General features: G+C 47.1%; 1 protein-coding gene across 1 annotated transcript in view; it reads right to left on the bottom strand.

The window, feature by feature from the left end:
- PDIA5 (protein disulfide isomerase family A, member 5) overlaps positions 1–13,774 on the bottom strand; it is an 87,883-nt gene extending 74,109 nt beyond the window's left edge. Inside the window, exon 1 of the mRNA XM_012641380.1 lies at positions 13,587–13,774. Coding sequence (XP_012496834.1) covers positions 13,587–13,628 — 42 coding nt within the window. The 5' untranslated portion in view covers positions 13,629–13,774. The remainder of the gene's footprint in view (positions 1–13,586) is intronic.
- Positions 13,775–14,117: the final 343 nt, after the last annotated feature.

Raw genomic sequence — 14,117 nt, 5'->3', positions numbered from 1 at the left:
CCGGCTAATTTTTTCTATTTTTAGTTGTTTGGCTAATTTCTTTCTATTTATAGCAGAGACGGGGTCTCGCTCTTGCTCAGGCTGGCCTGGAACTCCTGAGCTCAAGCAATCCACCCGCCTCGGCCTCCCAGAGAGCTAGGATTACAGGCGTGAGCCACCGCGCCCGGCCCAGTCGTGAATCTCTTAAAATACGCAGCCCAACTGTCATACACTGCTGGGAAAAACCTAAACTAGTACGATTCTTTTGGAAAGGTATTTGGCATAATTTATCAAGTATCTGAAAAGTATTTATGCTCTTTGACTTGGTAATTCCACTTCTGGGAATCTGTGCCGAGGAAATTAGCAGAGGTTCTGACACAGATATGACTCACATAGTCCTGCTTGTAAGAGTTAAAATCTGTAAACAACCTAAATGTCCAACAGCAGGGGAATGGTTACACGAATGACAGTAAATCACTTAAGAGAATATCACAGCCATTTAAAGGATGTATTTAAAAACCGCAATGCAAAAATATTTGTTTTAATGTTGAGTTTTTGAAAACTAGAATTCAAAATATACATGGTATAACCACAACTGTATGTGAACAAAATTATGCTCAGAAAAAGACTGGAAGAAAAAAAATGCACCAAAGTAAGGATTTGTCCTTGGGTAGTTTTTATTCTTCCCCTTTATTTTTCTAACTCGCCATAATAAGCATGTCCAATTTAAATATTTAAAGGAAAAAAACCTGCCACCATTTGGCTACCATTATGGAAATAATTAACAGTCTCAAAGTATCTCCCCACCAGAAAATTTAACTTGACAGTGGAGAAACAAGGCAGAAACTCCCTTAACTAAGGGACCGAATGTTAACATCACCAGTAATGTGTCAAATCGGTATCATGAGCCTCCTGATTAAATGCACTAAATGGAAACATCATCAAAAACCAAATTGAGGGAAATTTTTCAAAAATGTCAGGGTCACAAAAGACAAAGCCTAAGGAACTGTTCCAGATTAAAGAAGACTAAAGCAAAGAAGGACAATTAAATGCAATGTGTGATTCTGGATTGGGTCCTGAACCAAATACCACCTTGCTCATTTTGGTCACTGTACTGTGGTTATGGAAGTGAATGCCTTGCATTTTAAGAAATACTGAAGTATTTAGGGGGCAAAGGAACATCATATATAAATTTTATATAGAGAGAGGAAGAGTATGATAAAACAAACGTGATAAAATATTATTATTTGTGGAATCTGGATAAAGGGCCTATGAGAATCCTTTGTATTCCTCTTGTAACTCTCCTATAAATCTGACAATATTTGCAAATAAATTAGAAAAAAAAACTTGCCTGAAAAAAAGAAAGAGAGAGGCCAGGCATGGTGGGTGCACCTGCAGTCCCAGCTACTTGGGAGGCTGAGGCAGGAGAATCGCTTGAGCCCAGGAGTTTTGAGTTTGCTGTGAGCTATGATGACACCACTGCACTCTGTCAAGGGTGACAGACCAAGACTCTGTCTCAAAAAAAAAAAAAAAAGGAAACAAAGAAAAGAGGCACCCAAAACACAACTAAAGACTGCCCCTATCTCCCCCTCTGACACTCTTCACCACCTAGCAGGTGTTCAGTGAGACTTCCCTTGAGAGCACAGTGCTTATCTGCCCTCTTCACTGCTAGCTGGACTGTCTGCTCACATGATATGGCATGGTTTTTTCCTCAGGAACTATTATATGGAATCTGTAAAGTACTTTATTTAGCATCAAACATATACCTAGCAAATACTTACAGAATGGTTTCAATGAGAAAGAGACATAAGAACATTAATTTTAAAATATCGGTAATTTATCCCCCTTAAAAGGGCAAATTTTAAGCATCAGACACCAACCACCATGGCTAAATATCACTCTTCACAAGGAGTGAAGGCCTGACCTCAAATCAAGTTTGGGGATCTTACCACTTACGCTTCTCAATTTTTCAAACATCTGCCCAGCAGCCTTTGAAATAAAACTGAGCAAGCACCATGAGTCCCTGAACGGTAATACTGTGTGTGTGTGTGTGTGAGAGTGAGTCTCTCGGGGGAAGGGGAGGTGGGGAGGAGGCTATCCCTGGGATGTGGGATCCTGGGCTAGCGGCAGCTGAAGGAGCTAAATGTGCTTATTAAGAAAGAGAGAGGCCGGGCGCGGTGGCTCACGCCTAGTAATCCTAGCACTCTGGGAGGCCGAGGCGGGTGGATCGTTTGAGCTCAGGAGTTCGAGACCAGCCTGAGCAAGAGTGAGACCCCATCTCTACCAAAAACAGAAAGAAATTAATCGGACAGCTAAAGATATATAGAAAAAATTAGCCAGGCGTGGTGGCGCATGCCTGTAGTCCCAGCTACTCGGGAGGCTGAGGCAGGAGGATTGCTTGAGCCCAGGAATTTGAGGTTGCTGTGAGCTAGGCTGATGCCACGGCACTCTAGCCCAGGCAACAGAGTGAGACTCTGTCTCAAAAAAAAAAAAAAAAAAAAAAGAAAGAGAGAAAAATGGGAACACTTGGCAAGGAATACAACCCAAGAGAGGTTCTTTAATTCCAAAATCCAGGGCTTAGGGGATTAACCCATGATAACAATAATAGCTGAAAGTACAGCGTGCGTATTGTGTGACTAGCAACAAGCAAAGCAGTTCACATGATTACCTAATTTAATTATCTTGACAAGTGTATGATGTAGGTATTTTTATTAAACCTATTTTGTAGATACAGAAACTGAGACTAAGAGGAGTTAAGAAACTTGCTCAAGGTCTTACAGCAAGTATGTAAGAGAGCTGGGATTCAAACCCAAGTCTGACAGACTGCAGTGCCAGAGTTGGAGCATAAAGACAGACTCACAGAGCCACACACATCTATCTTACTGCTTGCTCCTGTGAACACAAGGCCAGCTGCATTTCCTATGTTTTGCTTCCTTTAAAAAAACACACCTTAGGCTGGGCACGGTGGCTCATTCCTATAATCCTGGTACTTTGGGAGGATGAGGTGGGAGGATTTCCTGAGGACCAGGAATTCAAGACCAACCTGGGCAACATAGTGAAACCCTGTCTCTACAAAAAAAAAATTTTTTAAATCAGCCAGGCGTGGTGGGTTCTAGCTTCTCCAGAGGCTGAGAGCAAGAGGATCATTTGAGCCCAGGAGTTCGAGTTTACAGTGATCAATGATCACACTACTGCACTCCAGCCTTGGTGACAGGGTGAGACCCTGTCTCTAAAAAAAAAAAACACCAAAAACCACACTTTATATTGGGGCTACACAGTACAGATTCCCACCCTGTATTCCCCATTGCACAAATGTGGCTGTCAACAAGGGACAGTTCAGGGGCAGGACAACTTATCTGAGGATTTATAAAAACAGGTTTTCTTATCCTGAGTTTGCAACTGCAGTGTATTTAACCAGGACTTAAGTCCCTAAAGCTTTTAATGTTTTGGAAAACCTCTTCTAGAGCCAAGGGCTTTGGATCGCTGCCAGCCTATTGTGCCAGGGCTGTTAACGAGGAAGAACTGGTGGAGGGAACATTGAATTAGGCAGCACAGAGGGAGGAAAAGCAGGTGAGTTCCCATTCCAGAAATCAAACTCTGGCCGGGAGCGGTGGCTCACATCCATAATCCTAGCACTCTGGGAGGCCGAAGTGAGAGGATTGCTTGAGCTCAGGAGTTTGAGACCAGCCTGAGCAAAAGTGAGACCCCATCTCTACTGAAAATAGAAAAATTAGCCAGCATCCTGGCACCAGCCTGTAGTCCCAGCTACTGGGGAGGCTGAGGCAGGAGGATTGCTTGAGCCCAGGAGTTTGAGGTTGCAGTGAGCCATGTGATGCCACTGCACTCTACCCAGGGTGACAGAGCAAGACTCTGTCTTGAGAGAAAAAAAAAAGTAGAATTCCAACTCTATCTCAAAGCTCAGTTGATTGATAAGAAAATAATTCAGTGCTCATGACCTATGGTGCACATCCATACTTTTACACAGCACTTTTTAAAAATTACAATAGAAACCATTTGAGTATCATAGGTAGTAAGACTACACATTCAATAAATATTTACATCCGTTATATTAATATTTATGTATATAAGTACTGGGCTATATTGTAACATGTATAACTAACTGTTCTTATAGGAGTGTAAAAACTGCTATAAATAATCTGTGTTTATAGGTGGAAGTGATACTACTCCCACTTTAGAGATGTGAAAACTGAGGCTCAAAGAAGTTAAGGGACTCGCCTGGGGTCAAGCCTAAATGGTAGAGCCAGGACCCAGACTGAGGTCTGTGAGTACAGAGCCAATGCTCTTGTCTTCACCTGTCAACGTGAACGATTCCCACAGATATCCCTTGAGCTCTCTCCCGCTCCCTGCAGCTCCACCCAGAACAATGCCCAAAGGCCGGCAAGTCTGCTTTCCCTTCCAATCTAGCTACTGAGCGTGACCAACGGAAAAGAGCTGCAATGACAACCTGATCCATCTTTCCTATGCAACCACCATGCCTGTAATCCCCCAAGTCCCTTCAGAGAAAAACAAAAACAGCACGTTCAGGCCAAGCGACGCTGCAGTGGCCAATGGTGACACAGCTCGCAATATGAGCAGAACTTGTACCACACGCTCAGGACAGTGGTAACCTTGGCTGGCAAAATACTATCCACCACATAAAATTAATGCTGTTAACTTATAAATTTGCCTGGTTTTGTAGCTGCACTACAGCTCTCAGTATAGACATTTCGGAAATACAGATTCCTGGGGCTTATCCTTGAAGAAAATCATCTCAAGGGTCTAGGGGCCCAGGAATCCGTTTTTACACATATCCCCTTAGAGACACTCCACCACTGACTCATCTTTTAAAAACTTTCTCTCTGAACTCCAGGTCTCTCCCCTCCCCAGTCACAGTCAGAAATTTCCATGTGCCCCCCTCCTCCCATCCATTCCTCATCCCTCAGAAATCTGCCCTCACCACCACCAAAGAGGCTTTTGGTGGAGGTTCAACAATGACTTCCCTATAGATAAACCCTACAAGCACTTCCAGTTCTCATTTTGTTCAGCTTCTGCAACCAGAAGGGGCATTCTTGGTTTCCCTCCTACTCTCTTGCCATGTTTCTTGTTTTCTTCATAAACCTCCTTTTCTCTCCCATCCTTGAAATGCTGAAATTCCTCGGGGCTCGCTGAGTCCACCCTCTCTCTCCACCACACATTCTCCCCCAGGGGATCTCAGCCCCTCTCCTGAGCAGCACCCCTAAATTAACACCCCCAGCCCAGACCCCTCTTCTTCAGCAACATGTCCTTACATCCTGCTCGCTCAGATGTGTAATTCTCAAATGTTAAAAACCTAATTCTCATATAAATATTAAATAGATACTGAACATATTTTAAAGTTTTATTTAACTCATTAATAAGAGACCCTAAAAAAAGATACAAGAAGCTAATATACATATATGGCCAATGGAAAAAAAAAAAAAAGAATCCTGATATACGTATGCTAAATTAGATACCAAACTGGTTAATGTCCTTCAGGGCAATAATCTCTGGGTTTCTCTTCTTTACCAAAAAGAAATTATTTGCATCCTACCTACCTTTATAGACTGTGGGCCCTAAAGAATAATAAACAATAGTTATACCCCCTAGAACAGCAGTCCCCAACCTTTTTGGCACCAGGGACCAGTTTCATGGAAGACAACTTTTCCACGGACTGGGGGGTGGGGGGAGGAGGGGATAGGTGGAGCTCAGGCTGTGATGCGAGCAATGGGGAGGGGAGCAGCAGTAAATACAGATGAAGCTTGGGGTGGGGTGGGGTGGAGCTCTGAGGCCTGACTGATCTGACCGCAGCCCAAGAACACCAAATGGCCCTTAGGTGGGCTTCTTACACAATGCTCTAGTATGGCATTAAAAGGTCACGAAATCATCTTTTATTTCCAAGTTTTGCATAATTTTTCTTTACACTGGGGTCTATGAATTTGGATGGAGAAAAATTATATCTTTATTTTCACAAACCTCTAACTGAAATTTAGCCTTTCCTTTATTAGGAATGTACTTATGAATGTATAAATGTTTTCTACATTTATGAATGTAGGTAACAACTTACGGTAGTAATTACAGTAGCAGTGTCTGTGACTTTGCCACTAATAGAAATCACATTTTCTTATCACATTACAAGGTGTCTTAAAACACTGTTTATGCTCATGATTACTTAAAATTATAGAAGTTATCAAACCTGTAACTTAGTCTTCTTATATGACACATTAATAAACATAAAAATTTTATCACAACAAATCTGTTATAATAGTTTGATAACTATATTTTAATATAACTGGTTTCTTCATAATTCTATGCATTCTGTTTAATACATTTAAAGCATTATTCTAAGAAAAGCCCATAGGCTCTCAGAGAAGCCTTTCCTGACTCCCTGAATTAGGTTAGGGATCCCTGTTACACATTCTCTTATTACATTAAATGTTCTCTTTCCAGCACTTACTACCTGAATTAAATAATTAATCAGTGGCTCTCCCACTAGGCCATGGGAGGAAGGGATGGTGTCTGTCATATTTATCATTATCCCCAATGCCTTAGCATGGGGCCTGGCTTGTAAAAGATTCTCAAGGAAATATCTGTTTGGGAAAAAAAAGAAATATCTGTTGAATGAATGAATATCTGTGGTACATGACGCTGGTCCACATTCCTTTAAAATAGGATATACAATACTCTTCCCAGGACCCAGCAAAACCAGATCCCTTGAGGAGAACAAACCTGCTTGTTCCTCAGGACCCTGCTTACTTGGCCCAACAACAGAGCTTTCCAACCAAGCCCACATCCGGCTCAAATACTGGATCACCTGTATGTTTAAGCTTCAGAATACAGCCCCCAACCTGGACCTTCATTAATATCTTCCAACAAGGATTAAAGGACCTGCTCACAAATTCAAGACATCTGCTTGTGCCAAGGGGTTGGAGGAACTGTAGGATTCTTTGGGGGGAACAGTTACTCCACCCCTCTCCACAGCAAACTAATGAGTTGGAAACCCTGAAGCCACACACAGGCCACCAGCACACCATCTGGGAACAGAATGCACATTAAACTGGGGCCTCAGTATGACTCTGAGGAATAAAAGACACAAAAAAGGCTATTCTAACCCCATACTTTATCTGAGTCTTTAACCCCCCACTGCAGGATCACAAAGCTAATTATTTAGAAGTGGTTGCAACTGGTATGTAGAAAGAGGCCCTGTTGATATAGTGTGGCCAGAGGGAACAGCAGACTGGAGCTACTCCTGGACGGATAAAGCCAGTGAGTGCCTAGGTAGCCAAGCCTCCTCCTGTGCCAAAGCCATCAGGGAGCTAAAGAGCAAGTTTCAAGGACACCCTGAGAAAAGAGCTGCCAACGCGGCTGCTTGAACATTCAAGTGAGCCACTGAGAACAATTCCTGTGTATCCCAACCTATCTGTCTGCGCCCTCACCTTCCTGGCCACACACCCCCACCTTGTCTAATGGTGTGTGGCTTCCCAGCCCTCTGTCTGTCCACCCATCCTTGCTGGGGTAATGGCACTTAGCCAGCTTACCTCACCAAGATAACTCTGGGCTCACAACTGCACTGATGTGACGTATGTGGAAATGCTCTGCAAACTCTAAAGACCTCTACAAATGCATAGGACTTCGCACAGTTCTGTCAACAGAGGCCCCAGTCAGTGCAGCAAGGTGGGGCAGGCAGAAGGAATGGGCCAGCCCACCATGGGTGAGCACTGTGGCTCCTTCCCTCCCCAACTGGGGCTCAGTTTAAAAAAAAAAAAAAAAGGAGATGGGAACGGGTGGGGGACAAATAAACCATTCAAAGTCCAGGAAGTGTCAAAGAACTTAAGTTCTCATTACACCCCGTGCATCATTTCTGGTCCACTATCACTAGCCTTGAAACTGACCACAACCACCAAGCAAGACACAGGGCCCCACAGAACAAAACCGCAGAGCTGGGGCAAAACCCTCCAGGGATATAGTGTGGTTGGTGTCTCTGTTCCCAAGAGAGGATCCACTTTCAGAAGAAAAGGGAGAGAAACATAGTGCACTTAGATCCTTAGTGCCTCTGCACGTCCTCCCCGGCTATCTGAGGTCTCTGCAGGGGCCCAGCAGGAAAAGGGCAGGGAAGGAGTTCAAGGAACTCCGATAGGGAGAACCCAGCAGCCCAGGAGGCCCCCACCTAGTGTCCAAGTTGAGTGGCTACCCTCACAGACCCCTCTGGTCCTCCCTGCCCAGCTCCTCCTCTTAACCGACTCCCTGATCACTTCTTATTCAATAACCCACAAGGACTGCTGAGACACCCAGTGACTGGGCACCTTTGTGTGCCAAGCACTGTGCTGGGTGCTTCCTGTTTCTCTCTGATCCTTTCAGCTCTGCCAAATGGATATTATTACCACCATTTACAAACAAGAAAACTGAGGCAGGGCCCAAGGTCACACAGCTCCCGAGGGTCTGGCTGGCTAAAAGCCCATGTTCTTTCCACCACATCACACTTGAATTTATCTTGTAGATAACAGAGAGGAAAGTAAGAGGATGAAAGTGTTGTTCTGGGAAAATTAATCCAGTCTCTCCCCCTCCAACCCAGCCCTCCATGTGGCCTGTCTGATCTTGTTATTAAAAGGGCAGCTTTCATCATGTCTCTCCATTACCCACGGAATCGAGTCCCAATGGCTTTGCCAGGCATTAAGGTTCTTTACGACCCACTTTTCCAGTTTTATTCCCCCCACTGCCAGACTCAAACCCCCCTTCCATCCAGCCTGGCCTATCACTCCTCATTTCCCATGTCTCTCACTTGGAAGGTTTCCTTCTCTGCCTGCAACATTAATTCCTTCAGCCAAACACAGACCGGTGCCACTGCATGCCAGGCCCTGGACCAGGTGCTAGGGACGCGACGCCAGGACAGGAGGATGGCTGCTGTCACAGAGCTCAGAGTCTGTGCTCCTTGAGAAGCCAGCTCACACCTCGCTCTTCCCTGGGGTCCTGTCCAGTCATTCGGTGCCCCACTGCCTGGCCCTGGCCTGATCCACAGCACTCAGCATTTGCAGCTTATACGGCACTCAGCTATACTTCCACCTTGTGCGCCAGGCCTGTTTTAAGACTTCTGCCATAATGTGTTCATCTCTGTGGGGAAAATGCACTCCAGATTCCAAATAGCATTATAGACGGCAATTAGGTCCCCAGGCCAGACCACAAAAGCCTATTAAATATATAACGGTCCCAAAGAAGTACAGAACCTAAATAAGTATACCTCTAAAGCTCTGCAGGGGAGACCAGGGGCAAACATCTGCCTCCTACATCTCTACCCACTGTCCCCCAGGGCAGGGGCAGGGAAGCAAGCAGGAGATAGGGGAGAGGCAAGAACCCAACTTATAATTCAGCAGGGCTGGCTCTGCTCCTGGCTCCGCCTTTACTGACCGACTGGGTGGCCTGCAGTGAGTGGACAAGGCCATACTAGATCAGTTCTCAGATTTCTGAATCTCACAGATTGGCAGAATATCTTTTTAAAATATAGCTTAAACTATAACATATATTTTGTTTTAAATAAATTTTGTCACGAAAGGACCTTTTATAAAAGGAAATCACAATATACTAGAACCAATTTCATCTTTCAAAAGGACACTATAACACCACCCCCCAAATATGGATATTGTATCAGAAAAGTGAACAAGTTTTTAAACTGATATTTGGATTCATGGGGGAAAAAAACCATTCACCATTGTTATTTTTCCAATTTGTCTTCGGACCGGTGAAAACTTCCGTCACAGCCCAGCTCCAGTCCTTGGCCTGACGTTTGAGAACCACCGAGCTAGGAGACCTAGAGTTCTCTCCAGCTCCACATTTCTCCATTCTAGACTGCAAGACAATCAGCATGGATAATCAGCTTGGGTGGCCCTAGGGAAGGGTCAGCTGCAGGGAGGACCTGGGCTGGACAGCAGGAATGGGGGATGGGCATAGCCTCACCAGTCACAGCCCCTGAGGGCAGAGACACTCAGCCTGGAAGCTCTTAGGACTAACCTGTCCCAAGTGTTGACTGTGACACTTCATACTTCCCTCCCCAGTATTCTTCTGGAAGGCTGAAGGCCCCCAAAGGAACATTTTTTAAAATCTTTATCAACTTTTCTGATTATAAACTAATATATACTCATGGAAAAAACTTGGAAAACAAAAGAAGACATAAACAAAGAAGGAAAAGTCATCCACAACTCCACCTTCCAGAACAATCACTGTTAACATTTTGAGGCATTGCTAATTCTTCATATACATAATAACTTCAGCCACCCTGGGATTTGGTTTTATATCCTGCTTTTCCCCTGGTTATCATACTTGAGCATTTTTCCACATCCTTAGATGTTCTTCATAGATATCATAAAATATTGTAATAATAAACATAACATTCTAGTACATACATTCTTTATAAATACTGCCATGGACTGAATGTTTATGTCCCCTCCAAATTCATTTGTGGAAATCCTAATCCCCAATACACAGTATTAGGAAGTGGGGACTTTGGCAGGTGATTAGGTCATGAGTTGGAGTCCTCAGGAATGGGATTAGTGCCCTTTAAAAAGGGACCCAAGAGCCAGGCACAGTGGTTCATGCTTGTAATCCTAGCACTCTGGGAGGCCAAGGCAGGATTGCTTGAGCTCAGAAGTTCAAGACCAGCCTGAGCAAGAGCAAAATCCCGTCTCTACTAAAAATAGAAAAATTAGCAGGGTGTGGTCGCACCAGCCTGTAGTCCCAGCTACTCAGGGGGCTGAGGCAGGAGGATTGCTTGAGCCCAGGAGTTTGAGGTTGCTGTGAGCTAGGCTGATGCCACGGCACTCTAGTCCAGGCAACAGAGCAAGACAAGGTCTCAAAAAAGAAAGGACTCCAGAGAGCTCTCTAGTCATCTATTATATTAAGATAAGGATACAACAAGAAGTTGACAGTCTGCAACCCAGAAGAGAGCTCTCACCAGAACCCGGCCATGCTGGCACCCTGATCTTGGACTTCTAGCCTGCAGGACTGTGGAAAAATAAATTTCTGTTGTTTATATGCCAGCCAGTCTATAGTATATTTGCTATAGCAGGCCAAACTGACGAAGAAAAACGGCACTTTCCATGGTATGGACAAGGCCAGATATTATTTGACCATGCCACTATTGTTGAGCATTTAAGCCATTTCCATATTTTTGCTATTGTAAAAAATGTGGTGGGTGTACATCCCTGTACACAAATCTCTGCAGATGCCTTTATACTTCTTTATATCCTTCAGGTCACAGCCCAGTGCTGTGCATATATCAGCCCTTAGTAAATGCTGAGTGAACAAAGAAACCCAACTGGCTCCCAGGGACCTCAGGAGCCCTTATCAGATGGACACAGCATTTAAATTTACAGAGGCCAAACCTGGTGTCCAGCAGCCACTCACCACTGCCCCTGTTGGCACGCCCTCTCCACTTCGTACTTGCTAAGCCAACTCCAGGGTTTAGAGAAAGGAGAAGATATAAATTGTCTGCTCAGGACTTCCAGCACTCTCAGCAAACCTACCTCCTCTTCTATACCTTCCCATGGAGGTCCCCGACAGACCTCCACTGCCTAGCTAACTACCACACTCCCTCCAGACTCTGTTCAACCCACCGCCTCAGGAAAGACATGGCTGACCCTCCCTCTAAATTAATGTATGGCTCCCATTTAGTGGAGGCTACCAGCACTTAGGGTATTAGCACTTGCTGTTTTGTCATTATTTGCTCACAGGACTGACTCCTCCACCCAATCCAGGGCAACACCAGAGGGCAGGCACAATGTGTGTTTTGGTCCCCACCCAAAATCCAACCCTGTGCCACACAATGTGATTTTTTTTTTTTTTTTGAGACAAGAATCTCAATCTGTTGCCCTGAGTAGAATACCATGGCAGCAGCCTAGCTCACAGCAACCTCAAACTTCTGGGCTCAAGTGATCCTCCTGCCTCAGCCTCCCGAGTAGCTGGGACTACAGGCGCACCACAGTGCCCGGCTAATTTTTTCTATTTTTAGTAGAGACAGGGTCTCACTCTTGCTCAGGCTGGTCTCGAACTTTGGAGCTCGAGCGATACTCCCGCCTCGGCCTCCCAGAGTGGACACACAATATGATTGATAAATAAATATTTGCTGAATGGAACTTCAGATTCCCAAGGCATTTGTTTTCACAGGAGGGAGGATAAGGGAGGAAAGCAGGATCTCCTCAAACAGCCCAAGTGCAAGGACCTGACGGAGGTCTCACAGGAGATGGACCTTCCTGGACCAGAGACCGGCCCAGACCAACTGGCTCTAGGGAACTGATGGCAAATGTAACGTCCAACACACCCAGACACAGTGAAGTGACACTGCCTCACTCCGGCCTGATTCTCTCCCAGAGGGAGAATGCAGGCCTAAGGGAACAGAGAGCTTCCTTCCCACCCAACTCCAGACAGACACCCAAAAAATACGGGGCCACTCCTCACTGGTGAAAAGGGCAGGGTATTGGGAGACGGAAGTGTTTAAACCAACTCAATCCACATTTTTTCTCCTCCCGTTTGCCCAGCTTCTTGCCACACCCAAATGGAAAAAACTGAAAAAATCTGGGTTGTTGAGAATGCCAGGAGCACTAAGTTCCCTAGAACTTCAGGGAAAAAAAGTGCCAGGATGGTCCTAAAATAAGGGAGACCAGAGGTATGGGAGAGATAGGGAAGGAGGCCACGATATTCCATCACACACCCACAGCAACACCAAGACCAAACCCCGAGTCTGGGCGCAGCCCGTACACCCATTCCGACCTCTCCCAGGGATGTCTGGACTCCCCCACGCCCGCCCAAGTGTGGCGAACTCCTCTCGGAGCCCACCCCTCCTCCTCACTCTCGTAAGACTGTGCAGTGCACAGAGCTTCCTCCTCCATCCTTCATCCGTCCCTCATGACCACCTTGTCGCGGGTATCTTTACAGTCCCTATTTCATGGATGAGTAGACTAGTTCAGATACGCTAAATGAGCCGCCGCGTCACACCGCTAGAAAGTGGCTGAGGCTCCAGCCAGCCTCAGTCGGTGGAGGAGCTGAACTCCTCAGCGGGGGCCGGCGGCTACGACCCCACCCAGCCCGCCCGGCATGGCCTGTGGGCGGAGGCCCAGGTGGTGACCCGCAGTTTCCCAACCGCCTGGGGTCGAAACCAAGAACAAGGTGGCCCTAAAACAAGGTTTCCGGCAGTGCGGCTGTAAAGCACCCACCCCCGACCCTGCACTCACACAGGTACAGGGCTCGGAGTCTGAGGCGGGGCGCACCCCCAGCCCCCTCCCCCGGCGTCCCGCCCTAGCGGATGGCCGCCCCGCGACCTGCGCCCCCGCAAACTTGTGCCCAGGGCGCAACCACCCTGCGAGGGATCGCCCAGCGCCCCAAGGCTGCCTCCTGCCCCTGCGCCCGAGAGTGCTCAGCGGGCAGGGCACCGGGACGCCCAACTGCCTCCCGCGCGGCCACCGGGCGCCCGCCTGCCTGGCACGCACGCCCTCATCCCGGCGCGGAGGCAGCTCCCGGCGTCCTAGGGAGGGCTGGGAGCAGAGAGCACCGAAGGGCACGCGGGGGGCACGTGCCGGCCCCGGCCGACCCCCGCCCTGCAGTCTCACCCAGATCGCCAGCAGCAGCCACGCCGGCCCGGCCCGCGCCATCCCCGCCGCTGCTGCCCACCGCCCGGCTGCCGCTCCGCTCGGGCTCCCGCGCCGGCCGCTCGCTAGCTCCACCACGGCCAACAGCCACGGCCACTTCCCAGCCGCTCCCCGCCTCCGAGTTCCCAGTGCCACGTCTGCCAAAGCATGCGCAGCAGGCCGCGAGCGGCGGCCGGGGAGCGGTGCCTGCTGGGAGTTGTAGTTCTTAGCTAGGCTGAGCCGGGGGCTGCGGGCGGGGACTGGGCTCCGAGTGAGTGCGGAGAGGCAAAGTTAGTGACTAAGAGAAGGCGCTTAATTTGGGGAGCTTACTCTGTGCCTGGAACTTCAGAAACAATATCTCACTCAGCTCACAGAAGTAAGTTTTATGTTCCCCACCTTGAGGATGAGGAGGCAGCCCAGAGAATTTAAATAATTTTACCGCAATCAGCACTGCCTGCGAAGAATAGGAAAAGCCCTCATCCTGCCTCCCAGGCTTCCATCTGCCTTTTCTTT

The sequence above is a fragment of the Propithecus coquereli genome, unplaced genomic scaffold (assembly GCF_000956105.1).
Source record: "Propithecus coquereli isolate 6110/MARCELLA unplaced genomic scaffold, Pcoq_1.0 Scaffold10, whole genome shotgun sequence".
NCBI classification, from domain to species: domain Eukaryota; kingdom Metazoa; phylum Chordata; class Mammalia; order Primates; family Indriidae; genus Propithecus; species Propithecus coquereli.
Note: the sequence above shows the minus strand (reverse complement) of the source record. Positions and strands in the feature narration are given on the sequence as shown.